The 23,018-nt window shown below is 50.6% G+C and overlaps 1 protein-coding gene across 8 annotated transcripts in view; it reads left to right on the top strand.

Annotated features, from left to right (window-relative positions):
* The window catches only part of GRAMD2A (GRAM domain containing 2A), an 81,267-nt gene that overhangs the window by 26,515 nt on the left and 31,734 nt on the right, over positions 1 to 23,018 (top strand). For 5 of the 8 annotated variants that reach the window (XM_039491523.1, XM_039491521.1, XM_039491524.1 and 2 more), the window contains exons 2-6: positions 7,283 to 7,396; positions 8,650 to 8,707; positions 15,833 to 15,905; positions 16,456 to 16,580; positions 18,227 to 18,325. In XM_039491523.1, the coding sequence (XP_039347457.1) occupies positions 7,283 to 7,396; positions 8,650 to 8,707; positions 15,833 to 15,905; positions 16,456 to 16,580; positions 18,227 to 18,325 (469 nt within the window). Of the gene's footprint in view, positions 1 to 7,282; positions 7,397 to 7,616; positions 7,941 to 8,649; positions 8,708 to 15,832; positions 15,906 to 16,455; positions 16,581 to 18,226; positions 18,326 to 23,018 lie in introns of all 8 variants that reach the window. The other 3 variants (XM_039491522.1, XM_039491528.1, XM_039491527.1) reach the window with 2 other exon arrangements.

Here is a 23,018-nt window from a genome sequence, read left to right as displayed (position 1 = left end):
TGCATGTGTGCACACCCTCTGAAAACAGAGCCATTGTATTTTAGTCAGCCGTGAAAACCAACAGACAGAATGAAAATTCCAGGCATCCCCTCAACATGCTTAAATCTCCCTGAGCTTGCCCCAGCCTGTCAGTTTTACTAAGATGAACATTTCTGCAGGAATGGAAGGTACCAAGGAAGCACCAGTCTGCCCAGGTCTCTTGTAGAGAGTGTAATGTGTGTTGTTACTTGGTTGTATTAAGATACTGCACAAAAAAACCTCTCTAGGGTAATGGGTAAAGTTACCTGTGCTGCTCATTAGTCACTCAGTGGGATTTCCTAAACCAGAAGATACTTTCACTGCAGAGTCAACCTGAGTGTAGGTCACTCAGATTACTTCTCTCTGAGAGCCTGACATGAGTGAGAGAGGCCATGCTGCAAAGTCACGCTCTGTGCTGGAATACCTGCATCCACACTGGCTCCTGTATGATGCTAAGACTTCTGGGTCATTGCATGGTTCTCAGCACTGCAGTGAATTGAGCCACTCTGACTTCCCAGTTATCGTGGAAGAACTCAGCTGTCCTTTCCAGGCAGAGTCCCGCTGACGCGTGACCCGAAGCAGGTGGGTTTTTTCCACTTCTCGATGGAGTTGAAGCAAAAAAAAAAGAGGAGAAATTTAGCAACATGGAGTAAAAATCGGCCATTTGCTAAATGTTGAACAGTAGAGAGACGAATACCCATTATCCAGAAAGGGGAAAACTCCCTCTGTGTCATCTGTCAGTGGGTTGTCTGTCACATAGGTTCCCAGAAAAGATTAGGAACAGATGTTATTAAACAAACAAACCACTCTTGTGCCCTAGTGTGAGAGGGTCTGCTGAGCGAAATGACTGGCTGCATTGTTCCATGCTGCCCAGCTGGGTGACCGGTGGGTAGGTGGGGTCTCAGCACCATCTGAGGCACAGCCAGTCTCTCAAGAACATGGCTATCCCTGCTCAGACAGGAGACCTCGCTCAGGACCCTTTGTGACAGTACAGGAGCTCAGGTAGCTGTTTCATGCAGGCCGTTGTAACCTTGCCCTGGCTCCCAATAACTCGGGGTTTGGAAGAGCGAGGTGGTGAATGAGAAGGTTATTATCCCCTGAGACCAGCTTAGCTGGCACCTACTGGCCAGGTTCCACTTGACAAAAAACAAGGAAGAATCCAGGCTCTGCAGTGTATAATCCTGCAGCGTGTTTGGTGCTGTGTCGAATCGGAAGGGGGAAAGCCTGGGAATCCGCCAAGGTAATGGCCCCTAATAAGGCCTGCTGCCCCACCCAGAACCCGATGGCTAATGTTTCCATCTTCCCCCTCTCTCTCCTGCCCAGCACTCTCGCAGCAGACCAAGGTCTGGATCAGCTTCCAGTCCCAGGCTTTAATCTGCTGCCGTGTGCTCAGAGCTGTAAGCAGAATTGTTCAGAGCTTCCCTCTGCAGCCTGCGGGCACTGTTTCCTTTTGCTCACTGCTTACATGTTACTGAGTTTCCCAGTTCTCTGCTGCTAAGATCCTGCCATGCTGAGTATCCCCTTTGCCCTTTCGGGTGAGTTCTCTCCTTCCCAAAGAAACCACTCCTCTAGCTTCCTGAGTGTGTGTGTGTGGGAGGAGGGTAGGGGAGGGGGCAGCTTTAGAGCCACTCTAACCACCTCCTATCCAGCCTCCCTGACACTCAGCTTTTCAGCTTATCCCACTGTCAGCTGCTAAAATAATCTCCCCCCTCTTGCTGCTCTGACCATGTCCTGTCCCCCTCCTGGAATCCTTTCGCTGGCTTTATCTGCAGACTCCTTGCCCTCCTTCCCGCAGGACTGCACTGCCTTGCTCTTGCCAGGTCTCACTCTTGGTTTCTGCCTGCTTTGCCCGTCCTTCCCACCGGGCTGTTCCTGTTGACTCCCCTCTCTCATGCTTCTGCCTTTGCCTCCCGCTCCCTGGGAGCCTGGGTGACTGACGTCCCCTCCTTGCAGTCCTAGAGTTCAGGGGCACAAGGGACCACCTGATCTCTTGTATATCACAGGCACCAACACCATCCTGCACCCACACGCCAAGCCAAGTAGTCCAAATGAGACCACAGTATTCCAGCCCTCTGCAGACTACACAATGGAGTGCTTCTCCCCCTCCCCCCCCTCCAGTGCTCACTGCAGCTCTGGTCTCCGATTCAGACTCAACATGGATATTGACCACTCACAAGCTTCATCTGCACCCTGCTGTGAATTGCCTTTTCCTTAGAACTCCTCCCCACGTGCCTGCCTCTCTCTGCCTCTTGTCTGGAGAGTGCAAGCTCTAGTCACGTTGAGTGGTTAGAGCCGGAGGCAGTCAGGCCTGAGGGATTAAGCCAGAGTCTGTAGCCTCAGTCCAGAGCCAAAGGTTGGGCCAGAATCACAGCCAGGAACCGGAGGGCAGGGCAGGGTGCGGAAATCGGGACCAGGAGCAAGGCCAGGGCCCATCTTGGCAGCAGATCTGGGCTCTGCCTGGTGCACAGACAATTTCCTGGCACTCCCTCCAGGCTTAAATAATCGGTCTGGGCCAATCAGAGTCTGCGGGAGGGGCTGTGTGGGTGTCGCTTCTTGCAGTGACTGGGCTCCCAGGCTGCATGGCATGTTGAGTGGGGCTCTGCCCAGGCTGTCTGGGGGTGGTGCAGAAGCACTGCCTGCTTGGAGCTCTGCTGGCCTGGGTTCCGTTCTCACAAATCCCCACCGTGGGGATTGCGTTTCTGGTTAAATACGAGCGCTCACTGCTACTGACAGCAAGATGGTAGCACATGCAGGTGTGTGTGTGGAGCCTCCTCATCTCTTGGCTGCTTCTAGACATCAGACCCTTATTCTGCCTTATTGTCTGGCGCCCTGGAGATGCTGCCGTACAGACAGAGGTTCCGTGGGCCGCCTCTCATTGTCCCTTAGACCGAGAGTGTGGCATGAACCAGACCCCGCCCTGATGTTTTCTTAGTGGGTGACAGTGCCAGGTGTTCCTGCTGCCATGGCGACAATCCAGCCTAGACCCCAGTGAGCATTTGCTCTGTTTTGAAAATCGAGTGGAACTTGGGGCTGGACATTGCTTCCTGGGTCTCTCCGTGCAAGTGCTGCTGCCTCCATCACAGCCAAACGTTATAGGTAAGGGTAGGGTGACCAGATGTACTGTCCTGATATTTAACCCTTTGTCCCACACCCCAATCAGTGTACGATGGGGATGCCATTTGTCCCAATATTCAGATGATGAGGTGAGTGGGAGGGAGGCACTGATCCTGTGGGTGCTCCGGGACTGGAGCACCCATGGGGAAAAATTGCAGCCAAACAAGCTCCCCCCTCCTCGCCTCCTTCTCTTCCCCTCCCCCAGTACGCTGCATCCCTGCTCCTCCCCCTTCCAGCGCTTCCCGACGCCTAACAGCTGTTTGGTGGCGCTTAGTGCTTTCCAGGAGGGAGAGGGGAGGAGCGGGTATGCAGTGTGCTCAGGGGCGAAGGCGGAGAAGAGGCTGGGCAGGGACTTGGGGGAAGGGGGTAGAATGGGGGCGGAGCAAGGGTGGTGCAGGGGCGGGAAGAGGCAGAGGGGTGGGCGAGCACCCACCCAGCAGAGGGGAAGTCAGCTCCGTAGGGGTAAGTGGTGGGGTGTGTGTGTGTGTGAATAGGCGAGCGGTGGGTGGGTGACTAAGGAGGGACGCAGCAAGCCAGCGACAGGCCAGGGGATGAGGAAGGGTATGGTGGGGAGGGGGTGGGACCTGGGGCGGAGTGGGGGCAGAGCATGGGAGAAGTGGGGATGGACTGTGGGTGGGGCTGATGGCACCCCAGTGTTTCCCGATATTTTAGAGTGGTGATCTGATCACCTTAAGGTAAGGCCCTACCAAATACATGCTCCATTTTGGTCAATTTCACAGTCATGGAATTTTAAAAATTTCATGATTTCAGCAATTTAAATCTGAAATTTCACAGTGTTGTAATTGTAGGGGTTCCTGACCCAAAAAGGAGGGTTTTTTGGGGGGGGGGGCGGCGCAAGGTTGTGCGTTGCGGTACTGCTATCCTACTTCTGTGCTGCTGCTTGGCAGCTGGGGAATGGCGGCTGCTGGCCAGAAGCCCAGCTTTGAAGGCAGACCTGCCGCCAGCCGCAGCACACAAGTAAGGATGGCATGGTATGGTATTGCCACCCTTACTTCTGCGCTGCTGCCTGCAGAGCTGGGCCCTCAGTCAGCAGGTGCCACTCTCCAGCTGCCCAGCTCTGAAGGCAGAGCAGAAGTAAGGGTGGCAATGCCGCGATCTCCCTGTAAAATAACCTTATGGCCCCCCTGAAACCCTCTTTTGGGTCAGGACCAGTCATGCCCCCCGCCCCCCAAAAAAACTTGTAGTTTGTTGCTTGTTGCTTCTTTTATTTTGATTGGCAGGGGAAAGTGTGGGGGGGGGGGGCCCAGCGGGCCCACCACAGTCCCAGACTGCACATTGGATCTAGTCACATGGAGTGTTGGGGTGCTTAGGGATTGGCTTGTTCTGGCCTTGTTTTGAAATGGGATTAGCTTGAATTTTGGCTTATTGTGAAAGTTGGGGTGCTCATTTACTGCATGAAAGTTGGCAACTGTGGTCAGGACCCCCAGTTTGAGAAACGCTGGTCTCCCCCGTGAAATCTGTATAGTGTAGGGGAAAAGCACACCCATGACCAGATTTCACAGGGGGAGACCAGATTTTTATGGTCCGTGACATGTTTTCCTGGCCGTGAATTTGGTAGGGCCCTAATTATCGGCTGGCTTAGCTGCTGCGATGCCAACCACATCAGTGACGATGAGGGCAAGTCTAGTCTGCCGTCATGTCGGCCAGTCATGGTTAAACCCTGCGGGGACCTAATGATCACAACCATGGGCAGCGGGTGAACCCCCGCTTTGGGGAGGCTAGCCTGCTGGCCATGCCTCTTCTGCCCAAGGGCCTCCGCCCCACATGCCAGAACCCCGAAATTCCACCTCCCTAACAGGAGATGCCCTGAGGGGGGCTCCCCCCGCTACCGGAAGAGCCCTGGCCCACCCTCCTCAGCCACACAGTGCCAAGCCACCTCCACCCCCTCCGACCGACTGCTCCCACCCCGAGCATCAGGCTGATCTGCCATCCCTCCCTCCCCCGCCTCCAAGTACCAGGCCGGCCCCAGCGCCATGCCGAGCCACCAGCCCCCCTGCCTCTCACAGCTGAGCCACCGGCCCCACGAGTGCCAGGTCAGCCCCCCCCACTAGTGCCATCCTGAGCTGCCAGCCCCCCACCAGCACCTGACCAAGCTGACAACCCCTCCCCGCCCCCCAGCCACTGTCCCCTCCCCTGGCCAAACCACTGAGGAGGAGGGACCTCCGGAGGTGGGGGTGGAGTGGAGGAGGCGCAGGCAGCAGCAGCGGGCAGTGGGGGCCTTGGGGGAAAGGACAGGGCCACCGCGGCCCAGGTGTCCGGCGGCAGCACCAAGCCTGGCCTATTATACCCACCGCCCATGATCACAACAGGATTTTTGTGGTGCAGACACACGTCTAAGTTGCCTGACAGGGCTCCTGGCAAAGCGTCTTTCCTTAGCATTGCCCCTGGACCGCTGCCTCCCCAGCTCCACTTTGTTAGTCATCGTCCCACTCTCGGTGTCTTTAATTCATCACCCGCTTCCGTGTTGCTTCTGCCGTTCCTCTGTTGTCTGTGGTCCTTTTTAGCCTCTGTCTGGTTGATTTCCTTGTCGAAGGGAGGAACCCAGACTCCACTGCACTATCCAGCCCTACAAAGAGGAAGTGTCCTCTCTCTGGCCTCAGGTGATAACCCTCTGCGGGCAGCCCTGGGACAGTGTTTGCTTTTGGTTTGGTAACTGCTTCATTCTGCACACGTCAACTTGATAAGCTTCTGCTTGATAAGCCTGGTTATAGCAGATAAGAAACTTGAACGGGAGGCAGCTGCTGCTTATGGCAGAGGGTGGGTGTTGTTGGAAATGATGCTCTGGTGTCTGGGAAGGCAATGGCTTGTTTTACTTTGCGTTCGGCCCGAGACCGGAGTCATGGAACAGTAGGTGGGGCTGGTATCGCTAGTGGTTTGGGTGATTTATAGGAGCTTGCAGCTGGGTGAGAAATTCATCCCCAAAGGAAATCTTGCATTCCAGCAGAGATGTATGTATCTCAGCCACTCTTTACTGCATTGAAGTGTGTCTCAGTTTTCTGGTCAAACAGACGTGCTTCGTCCCTCTCTGTCGTGTCAGTAAAATGCAAAAAAACTAAAAAATAGGCAGTGGTGGGAGGGGTAAATCTCAACCTTTCCTCTGGTACCAAGTGAATTGACAGCTTGGATAGCAGCTGGGCTGGCTCGAAAGAGCTGTAAAAGTGACCCAGCTATCTGTGAAACAGGCTAGATCAGGGGTCGCCTACATGGTGCCCGTGGGCACCATGGCGCCCATCGGGGTATCTAAGTGTGCCCACGTACTGGATGGTGGATGAGCACCTGCCGAAATGCCGCCAACAAGCTGCGTCATCCAGAGGCGTCACTGCCGAAATGCCGCTGATTTTCGGCAGTATTTTGGCGGTGACGCCTGTGGATGATGCTACTTGTTGGTGGCATTTCAGCAGCAATGCCTATTGACGTTGCCGCTTGTCGGTGGAATTTTGGTGGATGCTTGTCTGCTGCCACTGTCCTCCGTGGCTCGTCATCTGGCACCCGCCAGTCGAAAAAGGTTGGGGACCTCTGAGCTAGATCTTCAGATGGTGTGAGCCAGTGTAGCTTCGTTGACTTCTGCGGAACTATGCTTGCTTATTGGCACCAGCTGGAGAGCTGGCCTATAGCATTTCTCTCAAAGGTCATTTCCCTCCAATAAGAGCCAAAAGTTAAGTCTCCACTGAGCTCCAAAGAAAGGTACCTGGTGCGGTTTCTGTCGCCTGGAGCTCTTGTTTCGCGTTGTAGTTATAAAGACCATCTCCACATAAGCTTTTCTACAAGTTCAAACACACTCCCCTAACAGCCAGCTCACTTCCTCCAGCTCTCTTCCCTCTCCTGCTATTCATTTTAGCAAGCCAGCAGGGCAAGAGATTTCACAGGCCTGCTGCAAACTTCTAGGAAGTCCACAGCTTGGGTCTGGCAGCAGCCTTAATTCTTCTGCATATAATTCCATCAGCAGCTGCATGCAGCAGAGCAAAATACTTCGGCTGCCAATGGAAGTGGTTCGAAATGTTGAAAACCTCCCTGTGCCAATGGGATTTGAAAACCATAGAACTAGAGGCCTATTTGCCATAGCTATCTGCCCCCAAACCCCGTCGCTGGTGAACTAACAAACTTCCTGTTTTATTGTGTCTATCTGCAGCACAAAGCCAGTGCATGAAAAAGCAGCTGCCCTGAAGAGCTCTGAGCTCATGCACAGCCAGGAGAAACTGGAGGCGTCTCATAAGGAGAAGAGCTTGGATGCCCTGGATGGCAGGTGAGCTCTGAAATGGTTTGGATTTGTAGGGTCTGATGACAGATTAAAGTCTGGAACCATGTTGGTTGTGATCAGCTAACTAGTTCTCTGACACGCACAGGGTGGGGTTTTATTTTAAGTTCTGGTTGTGAACAGCTTCCCCTGAGCTGTGCTGGCCCTCTGTGCAGCACACCTCCCACAGAGTGACCACATAACCTCTTCTGATCTCTCCCTCTCCCAGGGACGCAGCCACCTTCCTGCATGTTAGAGCAGCAGCGTGCTGAGAACAGAGCTCCTGGCCTAAGTCTTTAGCGCCGTCTGGCCTGAGTGCGTTGACTGCTGCAATGAAGGAGCTTTCTCCCAACATTCATAGCTGGAGTAGGGCCTTCTAAATACACTTTCTGCATGACTCCAGTGTGCTCTGCGGGGGATCAGTGAAGGGCTGAGACATCCTATTAAACTAGGCCGGCCCGGTGTTTCCTGCCAAATATTTGCCCTTCTCCTTGTGTGCCAAGTTCTATCAACAATCACAGGTGGCCCTGGAGTGTGAAATGAAACCCAGCAGGTAGGAAGCTCTTGCCAGCCTTTCACGGGAGAATCCCACCTTAGCAGTTAAGGGTTGGATGCTAAACATACCAAGTAATTCCCTTGAACTGCTGCTGGGTCCTTCGCTGTGATCTAGGGTAGAGTCCCAAGGCCACTTGTAGTTTATATTCACCCCACTTTGGGGACTGCAAAGATTTATATCCCATCGCACAGAGGGTCCATCTACTCCAGTGTCCTGTCTGGCGGTGGCCAGTGCCGGATGGTTTACACCTGCTTCCTGGCATAACACCTTAAATTGTCCACTACTGAACCATGAGAGGAAGATTCCTACCTGATTCCAGCTAGTTTCATTCCAGCTAGTGTTCAGCTTATATCCTGAAATGCAAGCATTTACACCAATTCTATCTGTTACCCTGGCCAGCGTCACTGCAGATGAGTCATATAAATGTCCAATTCTATTCCTCTGAGCTACTTGTTTGTCTCCTGCAGCAGCTAGTTTCACAGGTTAATTATACTGTGTCCGTAAGGGGCCTGAGAGGGTAGGAAGCACCTGTCGCTTAGGTACTTCCTCACTTTTAATTTCAAGGGCCCTCTTATTAACCACCCCAGGCTGCATTCTCAGCACCATTCATTACGTTGTATACCTCTGTCGTGTCTGCTTTGGGGAGAGGGGTGGGGTGTCCAGTGGATGGCTTTTCACTTGACTAGGATCTCTCTCTCTCTCGCAGTTTGCATCTGAATGAAGCTCTGAAGGATGAAGAAATAAAGAAATGTCTCAGAGAGGCGGTGAGTCGGGGAGAAATGCTGCCCATGGTGCATTTGAACTGTTACTTCAGCCTCCCAGCTGATGGCTGCCATGCGATGGGTGGCTATGTGAAGATAAGTGTTTACTGTCTTGTTGCCAGTCTGGGTCAGTGTTGGGCAATGCACCTCTGTGTGACTGACCAAGAGGCTCTGCAGTGCCTTAAGCTGAGCGCTGATCACTGGACAGGAACTCCTGCTCTGGGGGTGCTGATTGCTCTGCGAGCGCCGTACGGGGAGCAGGGTCTGGGGCCAATCCTGCTACGCGGTGGGGATGCTGTCTTTAGAGGTTCTGCTGTCCCTCTGAGGTCCAACCCTGCCATCTGCTGCACCTCCTTGATTCCATAGTCTCAGCCCCAGATGGGAATCTCCTCCCTCCACAACTTCTTTTGCTGCACCTGCCATATCCTTTCCCTTGGCATGAGCAGGCCCAGGTGTATGTCCTCTTCTCTAAAAATAGAAGTGTAAACATTTGAGCTTGAGATGCCCCCTCCTTCTCCCCCCCCCCCCGAGGGGCTTTAGAGCCCAGACTCCAGCCCAAGGCTGAACGTCTCCGCTGTGATTTTTAGCCCAACAGCTGAAGCCGCACAAACCAGAGTCAGCTGACCTGTGCCAGCCGTGCCGCAGGTCTTTTATCACAGCGTAGACACACTGTGGGTGTTAACTCCCATCTCCCCAGTGCTCCGTTTTAAGCCTGTATAGTATCAGGTGATTAAATAAAGTGGTGATAAAATTGCACTAAATCTGAGATAATTGTATTGGCTCAAAGGCCAATGAGATCTGGCGACAGTGCATCTCAGACTGCTGATTGGTCAAGTCTGTCTCATTAGAAAACGTACGTGATGGTGTGTCACTGGCACAGTATGCAGATAAACTTTGAGCCATGTCTTTAGAGGCAGAGTTGTTGGATCAAGCCAACTTAGGTTCCTGTTCTTGCTCACCGCATAGCACTGTGGGGGTCTAACACATGGGCTTGGGGGCTCCCCATCTATCCCTCATAACTTGCTGACCACATCACTGAACTTATCTTTCTCAATACTAAAGAGAATAGTTTTTAAAAGCTGCTTATTGGTCTGAACCCACAGTGTATAGTGAATGTAACTGACACCAAGATGTTGCTCCTTAGAGGAGAAATACCCGCTGACACAATGCTGTGATACGAATAGCTGACTGAGCCAACAGGGGCAGGCAGCTGGTTTGCATGTGGAGTTGTGAGAGAGCAAGCAGGGGTGTTAAGTCACTGCAGGTAAAGAAACCAAGTGAGGGTGATCTCTGCAGTTCGCCTTTCCTGTAGGTCAGGGAGGAGAAGTAAAGGGATAAGAAGGGAGGTGGAGGGAAAGGTGCCAGGGTTGAGTCATTCTGTAACAGTGTAATGTGGTAGGAGATTCTTGAATCCAGGGTTCTATGGGATGAAAGCTTTCTCCAGCATCTCTAAAGGTAAAGAACTCCTTATATAAGCAGAGCTTTTGAACAGAAGTTGTAGCCAGAAATGGGTCAGGTCCCCTCCAGTGGTTCATTATGGCCTCTAGTCCAAAATAGAGCTCCCCTAATTAGCAGTTTGCCTCAGTCCCAGTCAAAGGAAGCTCATGGCAAGCGTACCCTGCTAGCTACTGCAGGTCAGAATCTTCATGGTGTGAGATATTGCCAGACCACATGGCAGAAGGAACCTTGTGATAGCTACATTTAGAAGCAGCCGGAGGCTGAGCCGGGAACTCTCCTGGCACACTCACTCACCACTATATAGGCTCTACCCAATAGCAGACTTGGCCATTGTGGAGAATGGTTAGAGTTTGTTAGTGAGGCTGCTGAAATGCACAGTGCTAATGTAAGTGCCCTAAAGTAGCACTGGAATGTTGAAGTACATTAACTCCTTGATGGTGCTTTCCTCATTGTCCCGGATATCTGGCAGCGTGGCCTGACAGCAGCGATCCTCTGGCTGCGAGCTGCCTTTTGTCTGCTGCAGGGTAGCCAGCTTTCTTCTGGGGAAGGTAGATGAGTGTTGAGCCATACATGTGCAGGTTAACGCTGATGTCTTTCCATTGATGTGTTACGGGGTAACATGCCTTGTAACTGCTGGCGCTGGATTAGTGTTTGTTGACAGCTGACGCCTTGGTGCTGCTAAATAATACATGACAAGTGAGGTCCTCGGAGTACCACATTGCTCAGCAAATGTGTTTTAAGCTCCAGCTTTGGTTGACTGACTCCAAATGTGTTTGGTAATAAACTGCCCAGCTCAGCCTTGTGCCAACAGAGCAGGGGGCATGGCACACACAGCCCTGGAATTGCACCATTTTTTCTTCCCTTTTTGTTCAGTCTTATGGAAAAAGGTCCTAAAATGACACACCAGTATATTGTTCAAGCTTCATAACCACTGGTGTTGATTATTCTCTGGCCAAAAGCTTTGCTGGTTGGGGTGAGGCTGAATTGCCATTTTAACACAATATGAATCAAATAATTTCTCTCCACTTTCTCATCTAGATCAGGTACAGTGTGGTCTGTGATCTGGGCCCCATGCTTCTTATTTGTCAAAGATGGTGCGCAGCTGAATGCTGACAAGGCCACAGGAGGGACAGGTGATGCATTATGTGCGTCTGCCTCCTCCCAGCAGGTTGTCTGACATGCTGCAGTGATTGACTTCTGGGGCTGTATGTGGAAAGGAGCTTCCTTCAGGAAGGGGTGTGTGTCATGTTCACATTGGATGCTCAATGGAACCTCAGGCTTGGCCATGAGTTACTGCTGTGGCTTTTCCTGTTCGCTTTTGTAAAGGTGGATGAATGCTGGACAGGGCAGGCAGAGGGAAGGGGTCTCGTGATGGAAGGCATGGCCCAGGGCAGGACAACAAGGAGAGAAGAGGAAGGAAGCCCCTCATCTGATGGAAGGAGGGGCCTCTCCTGTAAGCTAAGTTCAGCGCTGGTGGGGCGGGTCTCAGGTGGTTGAAGTCAGCAGGGTTACATCAGCTGACTCCAAGGGCTGCATTTAGTATGTGATCCCGACCGCTGGGGTGGAGCCTGCCTGCAGAGTTACCCTCCCTGGTGCCACTGCACCTTAATCCCTCTTTAGAAAGACGAATTACAGGTGATTCCTCATTTTGAAATAAATCTGATCTTGTTAAAAATTAACTCTCCTTTGGCCTCCATCAGGACTTAGTCCTGGTTTTGAATGGGCTTTCCCACTCAAATGCCACTCTTTATTTGTCTGAGTGTGACTGTGTACCTGTGTTTGCTCAGCCCTTGGTAAGCACACAGGTTTTCTTGCTGCTTCTGCTTTCCAGTAACCATGGGACAGTCCCAGAAGCTACCTCCATAGTGGCTGAGAACGAGTGAATGGAATTCAGCAGTTTGCAGAGAGCTTTGCTTCTATTCCCACGGGCATCTGCCCTTGGTTTTGTGTGTTACTGAAATTCTAGCTACTGTTCGATTTCTCCCCCCCCCCCCCCGCCTTTTCTCTGTTCTTTGGATCCCTCAAGTCCATGGAAATACTGATTATATTAATAAAATCCAGTGTGTCACTTAAGGTAGAGGTGTTTTTATGTAAATAAGAAGTTAGACTGAGTGTAAATGCAAGGCTGTCTGCTAGAGTAAGGCAATGTCATGAAAGATACTCATGTGGACCTGTACATCTGTGCTTGTGTCCTTACAGAACTGCCTGGATGTGGCTCCCCGCTCTGGAAGGAGAGCTGGCGCTCATTGACCTGGCTGAGACGGGGAACTGAGCTGCCATCTTTCCTTCTAGGGTAGGCCCAGAAGTGGAAGAGATGGAGGCGGCAACACAAGGAGCCGGTGCCTTCCCTCCTTCCACCTCTCCCACTTCCGGGCCCACTTCTCTCTCGGGTTGCTTTTTTATTTTGTCCTCTTATCCTGAGTATTAACCCTGATATTTGCCCCGAAAACCAGGACCTTAATTTTTGGCACCAATTTTCACCACTCTTTCAAATGTTTGCCGTGAACACTGATACATTCCTTGGAAATTTTAATCAAAATAAAAACAGCAGAAGAAGGGCCTTGATTGTGGGAGTTTTTCATTACGTGATCCTAGACCCCTGAGCAATGTGACCTCTGCAGACTTGATGCAGTTGGGCTGGCTATGTGGAGACAGAAATATTTGTAAAAATAAGCTGAAGAGCATTCAGAGTATGCCTCAGTGTCTAGAAGGGCTACAAGCAGGGGGAAGGGAAGGCATGCCGTCGGAACCTCCTACCCATTGAGGTGGAACCATACAGGAAAATAATAAGATGACAGTAATAAGCAAGCAGTTTGCTTGGCATGGTAGCTCTCTGGGGCAGGGACTATGGCTTTCCTGTTTCTGTGATGGGCCTACCATGCCTTTTTTGGGGGATGGGGGGTGTTGTGTTTAAAAACAACAACAAAAACAGAATCTATCCTTAATTGCAAGTAGTTCTACGCTGGGGATGTGTAGCCGGACTTGCCTAGTCTGACTTAGGGCCCTGCTGCTGCCTCATTTTACCTTATAATCTCGCTTCAGACCAGCCACCACATCAGGTGTTTTCAAAATACTGCTCCCCTTCTGGGTGTGGTTAATTATTAAAGAATACCAGACAGAACCCCCTTCCTCAGGCCCAGCAAGTCCTTCAGCAGCCATGTAGTCATCCCTCTAGCTCAAAAGTCTTTCCAGTTGCTGACAGCCCCCTCCCCAGGTTTTCTGCCCTCCTAGCTGGGGCTTCCTGCTCCTAGCAGGTGTCTCGCATGCCGCCTGGCTAGGAGCTGTGGAGAGTTGTCACAGGCCCTTGTCCCAGCAGCGCGCCTCTGAGTGAACTCGGGCTGCCCTTGTATTCCCCAGCAGGCCTGGTGTCTAGTCACACGCTCCTGTCCTGGTGTCATTTCCTTCACTTGAAGAGGTGAGCTAACCTTGGCACAGGTAATGCTGAGCTCCAGCTCTCTTAAAGGGACAGCTTTCCTTGTGTCTGGGGTTAATGTTGCTGTGATCGTATGCCAAACCCAGGGCGTGTAGGGCTCCTTGCGAGGGCTCTTTGTGGTGGTTCCCAGGTCGGGCGGCTCTGGTTCAGGCTCCACTGCCTGTCTCTGCGGTGGCAGGCTCTGTCAGAGGGCGTCTTCTCTGCTGGAATTCCAGATGGTGCTACAGCTTGCCACTTTGATTGGGCATTCGCTGACTGAGTGCAGATCAGCAGGGGCGCTTGATGGAGGAGATGGCCCATGGCTGCCTGAGGGATGGCAGGGTTCCCCCTGGCCTTGACAAACGAATATTAGTCCCAGTGTGGAGTGAAAGGGGGAGTTGGGGGGACCTGTTGTTTCATTACATTGCCAAGGAGCCCATGGGGGAGTGCTGCTCACCAAACCAGGGAAAGAAGGGGGAGCTCTCCCCATTCCATCACTTTAACCCCTGCTTAGACCGTTGCTGAAGACACCATCTCTTGATGCAAACAGTGCGTCTGGCTCTTGCTACGTGTCACGTCTGATGTTCGGGGTAGATCGTTCTGGCAGGTTGCGGTGGCTCCTACAACAGTTGGATTCCTTCCACCGCTGCTGCCAGTCAGTGTAGCTGTAGGCCAGGGCCCAGTATGGGATGGTGGTGGTGGGTGTGTTCTCCTAACAGTGGATGAAGGGCAGGTTTTTCTGCAGATTCCTGGTTCTCTCTGCTGCCTTTGAGCCCATTGACCAGGAACTGACGTTGGCCAACTTTAGAACCTAGCCAGGCAGGTGGAGTTGCTTGTGAGTGGCTCTGTTTATTTCTTCTTAATAAATCCTAGAGGGTGGCATTGCGCAAATGGCTCATCTGCCTTGAGGAAGGTCCCCTGGGTTACCACATGGTTTCGCAGTTGCTTTGTATTGTGGTGGTGCCTAAGGTCCCCAGTGATAGACCATGGCCCCGTTCTGCTTGGCTCGGTACAAACCCAACACAAAAAGACAGCCCCTGCCCGTGGAGCTAACAGTAGTGTCCTGGTGTCACTCCTCTTGTGTGTGGGTTATTGTGCCCGCAGGATCTTGCTGCACCCAGCTCTGTATTTCTATCAGTTATGACCCTGCCAGTGCAGTGGAGCAGTCTGCTCGGTTGACAGACATTGGCACATGGGTAAGATGCAGCCCAGACAAAACTGAGAGGCTGCTTCTCAGGTGTTCAAGGGATTTAATCTAAGGAGTAAAATCATCTTTGTACAGCCTCATGAGGTTTTCTCTCTGCACCAGATTCACTAAGAGAGCAGTGAGCTACTTGCACATAATTCCATTTTAAACTTTGGAATTGCATAAATGTGGTGCCAGGGTGCTAATGGGCCCAGCTGTGTAATCCAGAGATCTGGCCAGCGCCTTTCCGCCTTTGCTGCTGCTCTTCAATTCTGCTTCTATTGTTACATAGTGCTTTAAAAGGGACCAAAAATATATTGCTCAGCGTATGTCCTGAAGGGTTTAATTTTCTTAGATTAACTGCCCATCACGTTGACCAATATTGTCTCATTGCATCCTTGTACTTCCCCGTCTCTCTGTAGCCAGTTCGTCTCTAGCATGGGCTTGTCTACACATACAGCCACTGTAGTGCTTAGTGAAGACGCTACTTAGACTGTAAACTCCAGGGCAGAGCAACGTAGCTATACCAACGTAAGTTTGCAATGTAGACCAAGCTTACAACTGTAAGCTCTTTAAGGCAGGGCTCGTCTTTTTGTTCTGTGTTTGCACAGCGCCCAGCACAATGGGGTTCTGGCCTGTCTCCTAGGCACTATGGAAATACAAATAATAAATAACATTCATTAATAATGGAGAAAGCTAAAGTGTTGGGCCAAACATTTGCTTCCTGGTTGGCCTAGTGGCCAAATTGTTTCAACGCACGAATGTTCAGATTGTCATCTCCTAGATGAACTAAATATTATAGGGAACTGGCTAGTGTAAGTGCACACCATTGCTCTCTACTGGCTAAAATTGGAACTGCCCCACTGTGTCATAGACCCTGTACCTCTCACAGCAATTCTTCTTTAGCTCTAGTGGCAGGGCCCCAGGCTTCTGGAGCAGGAGGATCTGGGATGGGTCCCATTCAGGGGGAGACAAGGAAGCCAAACCCCTGTTCCAGGATGTTTCTTGTCTGTGTATCAGTCAGGTTACCAGGTAGCTTCTCTGACCACCTGACTGTCTTTTTAATTTCTAGACACCAAATAAATACAACTCGCAGTACCACAAGCTGTTCAAGGACATCCCCACGGAGGAGAGTGTCTTGAAAGGTGAGTGGTGGAGACAGTCTCGAGGGAGTAGAGAGACCTCTGTTCAGAACCTCGGTGCTGCACTGGTGTCAGACCAGCGGCCCTCCCCGTTCCACGGATGACGAGACAGTGGCTGAGACCATAGGCTGAGGAAGGTGACAAATGCAGAACCCCACCAAGCTCCAATATACTATAGTGGATTAACACACAAGCTTTTTCATGCTGGAGATCAGTCTTTGAGTCCCAGCTGGAGGCCAGGAGCTGAGGCGTTTGATCGTCATAGCCTAGGCTCTGTTGTGAGTTTGTCCACCTCGTGCCACACGCTTTAATTGTGAGGGACAGTGCTTAGCACGGTGGGATTGGTTTCTTGCTTTTATGAACATCAGATGCCCACAAAACAGCGGGAAGGGAGAAAATCCCTGTCTGGATGTCCAGGACAGTGTAGCTAGCAGCATCTCAGGGCAAGTGATTGGCAACGTGCTGGAGTCCCCAGGCATGGCATCAGCACAGGGCTCTGTGGGTTTTGCTGTGGGGCTGGATCTGAGGTCTGTGGGTTTCCCTCCCCTCCCAGTGCTACCTCTGTGTGTTACAGTCTGCTCCTGTGCGCTCCAGAGAGACATCCTCATCCAGGGGCGGCTCTACATCTCCCCCAACTGGCTCTGCTTCTATGCAAACCTCTTCGGGAAGGACATCAAGGTAAAGCCGGGGGGCTGCTCTCCACCGCACTTCCTCTTCGTCAGAGGCCTGACATCTGATTCCAAAACACCAGCACCAGCATATGGCGGTGATCTCCCTTCCCCGTCACTGCCTAGCACTGACCTCTGTCCCATGTGGGCCTAATGGACCCTTACCTCATTCTGTCACATACGCCAGCAGCACTGACTCGTAGAGAGATGTTATTGCTCTTAGACAGGAGCCCCTGCACCATTCCTTCCCCCGGGCCAGGTTCTGTCTTAGCAGGATGAGATGTGACTCCTAGCGCCCCATGAAGGGTTACTTTGCCAGATGTTCTCCTCAGTGATGCATTTTCCCTCCAGCCCTAAGCCGTTAAATAATGCTGTAGTGCCAAAATCAGCCCGCCATAAGCAGGGGTGGGGTATTTTCATGCATTACTGGGGGAGCCATCTATGTATCTAGTAACCTCTGAGTCGTCTTAATAGAAATATTGTTTATTTATGTTGCTTTTTTAATTCCACGCTGCAAATATTTTTGAGGCTCAAACTGTCAGTGCCTCAAGATCAAAGGCTCCTAGAGGATTCTGAAACAGATCTGAATCTTCCTCTCAACTCTCTGCTTGAGTTGTAATTTGACATTAATGCTGTAGCTGACAGGTAGCATTTTTTGTGTGTGGGGGGTTCTGTTTTTTGTTTGTGTGGGTTTTTTTTGTTTTTTTTAGAACTGACTTCCTTTTAAAAACAGTGCTGAGCAGCTGAATTATTTATTATTTATATTTAAACAGATCTCTTATAGAAGGAATGCGAGTCAGCTCCCAAAGTTGAGCATGTTTCAGTGAAGTTATTCTGTTATGAAACTACATCCTGGTTTATTTTTAACTGTGCCCTTGAATGCAGGGACTCTTATCTAGCTCTCTAGACAAAGATCTGCTCTGTTGGTATTGGACAATGGTCTTTTTTTGTGTTTAATTGTATTGAAAATGTATAAACTAAAAACCTTTTCAAACCGAGGTTACTACACGGAGTGCAGTGATCCTTAATACTGCTCAGTAACTGTAAAGCTGTCCCCAGCCAATGATTGCTACCTAGGTTACTATCAAATACAGGATGCAATTAGACATCCATGTAATGGAGATTGGCTCACTGTATTTCTAAGGAAATTCCACACAGAACTATGTTAACAAACCATCACTAAGGTTGCAAAGTCAAGCATTCAGAAGTTAAGAAATGTGAGAGTTAAGGTTGGCCATCACATACTTTTCTTTTCCCAAAGCACCCATCTCATTCAGTGCACTGGGTGCACAGAGCTCCGTTAACAGGCAGCTGTTCTGTATTATGTTTAATCCTTGTTGGCCAGCATGGGTATGCCTACACTGCGGGGGGAGTACCCACGGCACCGAGTCTTAGATCCCGGGTCGGCTGACTTAGGTTGGTGGGCTGCGGGTCTGAGCACTGAGACCCCCCCTCCCCCCCGCACGCAAGTCTTTTATTGCAGCATAAACATACCCTGCATGGCCCCGTGCCTTATTGACTGCATAGTCTCCAGTACCTGCATGGAACACAGAACTGCCAGCTCCCTCGTTGGCTTTTCTGTGGCTCTCGTTCCTCACTGTTGGATCCCTACCTGTAATACATGTGCGTTTACCTGCTGTTTGTTTTATGTTTCAGGTGGTTATCCCGGTGGTCTCGGTTCAATTGATAAAAAAGCACAAAACGGCCCGGCTGCTGCCCAATGGGCTGGCTATCACCACCAATGCCAGCAGAAAGGTAACTGATTGGGGGTCTTATTTCCACTCAGCTGCTGTGTTCTCATGTGAGAGTCTAATCTGACAGAAGGCCCCTATGGTGCTCCCGTGCATCTCACAGCTACCATTGTGGTGTAACAGAGCATGGGTAGCTGCTCTGTGTCGCGTTGCTGAGATGACCTGGCAACTCAGCTATTATTATAACCCTAAATGTACATAGCATCTCTCATTCCAGACCATCCCCAAATGCTTAGCAAACATGGCCCCAATCGTGCACTTCATACTTAAGGGAAAACCCCCACTGAAAGTAATGAGTGTTGGTGTGAGTAAGGTATGAAGGATGGGCCTTAATTGGTGCAGCCACTTCTGGGGTGGGGCATGGCAGTTTAACTGCTTACAAAAACAATGAGGAGTCCAGTGGTACCTTAAAGACTAACAGATTTATTTGGACATAGCTTTCATGGGTAAAAAGAAGTGGGGGTTTTTTACCCATGAAAACTTTATGCCCAAATAAATCTGTTAGTCTTTAAGGTGCCATCAGACTCCTTGTTGTTTTTGTGGATACAGACTAACGTGCTACCCCTCTGATACTTGGCACCATAACTGCTTACAGTAACACTACACAGTTTAGGCCAGGAAATGAAGAGGAGACTCGCATCCCCAACTGGAACCACAGGGGATGCGTGCGGAGGCAGAATGTCATTCGCACATTGGAATTTGGCTAGGGCCTGAGGGCAGACAATACAGCTGGGAGAATCTTTGCTTTCAGTTTACACCCCCCCCACCCCACCCCCGCTTGTGAATTATGTTTTGTGGTTGAGACGAACACAAAGTGAAACCCAGCTGAACCTGGCTACCTTCCTCTTGGCTTCCAGCCAACCCCATTAGCCCAGCGCCCAAGAAAAACGGGGGAGTCTTATCCAGGTTTATGCCCAGTGTCTTGTTATGCGAGTTTTGTTCAGATCTAGCTGATGCTCCTTCTGCAAAGGGTCCCATGGAATATTAGAGCGCAGATGATAGAGGCCCTTGGCACGATGTCTCCTCTCAGCTGGCCCCTTGGCAGCCAAAGCCCCATGCTGGGATTTTGGAACACGACTGAACTGAAGGGACAAGCACCATGTCCTAGGCCCCAGCACTGCTTTAGCCAGCTCTTCCCCATGGCTTCCAAAGGTCCAAACCAGCACAACTTGAGAGCAAAGTTGTGGAAATAATTGATCTTTCGGGCCGATGGCTGAATCGAAACAGTTAACAATGCTGGGGGTTGAACAGAACATTTTTGCTTTCAAGTTTAACCTTCTCAAAATCAAACGTAAGTAAAATTCAAACCAAACAATTGTTTTGAATTGAAAAATTGAAACCTTTCGATGTTTTTAAATTTGGTTTTTGGGGGAGGGACTGGAAAGGATGATGGAATCAATTCTGAACCACTTAAAGGAGGGGAAAGTGATCAGGAATAGTCAGCATGGATTCACCAAGGGCAAGTCATGCCTGACTAACCTAATTGCCTTCTATGATGAGATAACCGGCTCTGTGGATGAGGGGAAAGCAGTGGATGTGCTATTTCTGGACTTTAGCAAAGCCTTTGATACAATCTCCCACAGTATTCTTGCCAGCAAGTTAAAGAAGTCTGGGCTGGATGAATGGACGGTAAGGTGGATAGAAAACTGGCTAGATGGTCGGGCTCAACGGGTAGTGATCAATGGTTACATTTCTAGTTGGCAGCCGGTATCAAGTGGAGTGCCCCAAGGATCGGTGCTGGGGCCGGTTTTGTTCAATATCTTCATTAACGATCTGGAGGATGGTGTGGACTGCACCCTTAGCAAGTTTGCAGATGACACTAAACTGGGAGGAGTGGTTGATACGCTGGAGGGTAGGGATAGGATACAGAGGGACCTAGACAAATTAGAGGATTGGGCCAAAAGAAATATGATGAGGTTCAACAAGGACAAGTGCAGAGTCCTGCACTTAGGACGGAAGAATCCCATGCACTGCTACAGACTAGGGACCGAATGGCTGGGCAGCAGTTCTGCAGAAAAGGACCTAGGGGTTACGGTGGACGGAAAGCTGAATATGAGTCAACAGTGTGCCCTTGTTGCCAAGAAGGCTAATGACATTTTGGGTTGTATAAGTAGGGGCATTTCCAGCAGATCGAGGGATGTGATCATTCCCCTCTATTCAGCACTGGTGAGGCCTCATTTGGAGTACTGTGTCCAGTTTTGGGCCCCACACTACAAGAAGGATGTGGATAAATTGGAGAGAGTCCAGCGGAGGGCAACAAAAATGATTAGGGGGCTGGAGCACATGACTTATGAGGAGAGGCTGAGGGAACTGAGATTGTTTAGCCTGCAGAAGAGAAGACTGAGGGGGGATTTGATAGCTGCTTTCAACTACCTGAAAGGGGGTTCCAAAGAGGATGGATCTAGACTGTTCTCAGTGGTAGAAGATGACAGAACAAGGAGTAATGGTCTCAAGTTGCAGAGGGGGAGGTTTAGGTTGGACATTAGGAAAACCTTTTTCACTAGTAGGTTGGTGAAGATCTGGAATGGGTTACCCAGGGAGGTGGTGGAATCTCCTTCCTTAGAGGTTTTTAAGGTCAGGCTTGACAAAGCCCTGGCTGGGATGATTTAGTTGGGTTTGGTCCTTAACAGCAGGGGGTTGGACTAGATGACCTCCTGAGGTCCCTTCCAACCCTGAGATTCTATGATTCTATGGAGAGCCATTGAACTGTGGGGATTCTTCTGCAGAACTGTCGAATCTGAACTTTTTAAAAAACTCAGTGTGCCAGCCCTTCTAGTTGTGGAAACTTTCACACGGTCAAGTCCCTGCGTATTGGTCTTGTGAACTCAGCATCCTGAAACAATAACATCAAGAGGCATGTGACCTTCCCGCACTCTCAGCCGGTTCATCTGAATTTTGTGAGCAGAATTCTCTAATGCTTCTGCTTAAATCCAGCCACTTCTCTTCTCAATGACAGATCAGGTATAGCCTGCAGATGCTCTTGTCCTGAGCATGGTATCCCATAGGGAATGGCAGCTGGAAGAGAATGGGAGGCTGAGACTTAACCTGGTTTGGAATGTTAGTGTGCTTCAAAAAATGAAATCCCCACTTAATCAGCAAGCAAGTCGCTGTTTGTGCAAGGTATGGGGAGTGCAGAGGAGGACACATCTGTAATACAACAGACACTTTGAAGTGGGTGTTAAGCTTCTGAGTTTTGCTACAGATGAAACTTCTGGAGACAACCAGACTTCTGCACACCCCTCCTCCTGGCATTAAAATGTGAGAACAAAGCTAAGCAGTATGGAAAACAGCCCCTTGTGGGGAAATTCCAGCTTGGTAGTAACATCTTTTACAGTGGGAGGAATAAGACTTTAAGTTGGGCCCTCAGGAGGAAAATGGTATTGTCACTTATTTTCCCACTGATTATGTGCACGCACCGAATGCTTTTCTTCATCCATGCTCTGTTCTGCTATGCAGTCGAGCAAACTTCTCAAGAACCCTGCTTTCTAAAAGGGTCATGTACATTTCCATGTGCTGTTGTCACAGGAACAGGGCTCCTCCCTTGGAGGGTAACCATGCAGAATACAAGCTGTGGCCAGTGTTCTGTCCTGATGGTAGGAAATGGTGGAGTAGATGGAACTCTTCCTGTGGAGGCTTCAGTACTGCTAATGGCCCTCACAACACTGGGGCCTTGTGATGCTGGAGCTTCTGCCTTTGGGGAAAATTCAACACCAAGACTCTGACTGTTCTGACCATAGGCGCCGACTCTGTGGGTGCTCCAGGGGGGTTGGACTAGATGACCTCCTGAGGTCCCTTCCAACCCTGATATTCTATGGAGCACCCATGGAAAAAAAATTAGCAAGTGCATTGCACCCACCGGCAGCCAGCTCCCCCCTTACTCCCCACTTCCACCTGCCTGCAGCCCCTGCTGATCAACTCCTTCCCCTCCCTCCCAGTGCCTCCTGCACGCCGCAGAACAGCTGTTCAGCTGTATGCAGGAGGCACTGGGAGGGAGGGGGAGGAGTGGGGATGGGGTGTGCTCAGTGAAAGGGACAGAATGGGATAGGGAAGGGGTGTGGGCGGAGTAAGGGTGGGAAGAGGTGGGGCTGGGGAGGGGCCTTGGGAAAGAGGTGGATGGGGGTGGAGCAGAGACGGGAAGAAGCGGGGCAGGAGGGGGTTGGGGTCTGAGACTGAGGGGTTGAGCACCCCTGGGGAAAATTAGAAGCCAGCACTTATGGTTCTGACTAATTAATTATCTCGCTTTTCTCCTTGAGTTAGAGAGACCAGCCCCAGCATCCTGGCTGGAGTCCCAGCTCTGACCTGTCTAACATCCCCCCTCCCCCCCCCCCCCAGTTGCAAGTGAAATAGTCATTCTTTATTGCACTGAAGACAATGTAGGAAAGGAAATGAAGACAAATACAAAGTACTCCACTTAGGAAGAAACAATCAGTTGCACACATTAAAAATGGGAAATGACTGCCTAGGAAGGAATATTCTGGAAAGGGATCTGGGGGTCATAGTGGATCACAAGCTAAATATGAATCAACAGTGTAACATTGGTGCAAAAAAAGCAAACATCATTCTGGATGTGTTAGCAGGAGTGTTGTAAACAAGACACGAAGTAATTCTTCCGTTCTACTCTGCACTGATTAGGCCTTAACTGGAGTAGTGTGTCCAGTTCTTGGTGCCACATTTCAGGAAAGATGTGGACAAATTGG

Source organism: Mauremys reevesii, linkage group 10 (assembly GCF_016161935.1).
Source record: "Mauremys reevesii isolate NIE-2019 linkage group 10, ASM1616193v1, whole genome shotgun sequence".
NCBI classification, from domain to species: domain Eukaryota; kingdom Metazoa; phylum Chordata; order Testudines; family Geoemydidae; genus Mauremys; species Mauremys reevesii.
This window is presented reverse-complemented; position numbering and strand designations above follow the sequence as displayed.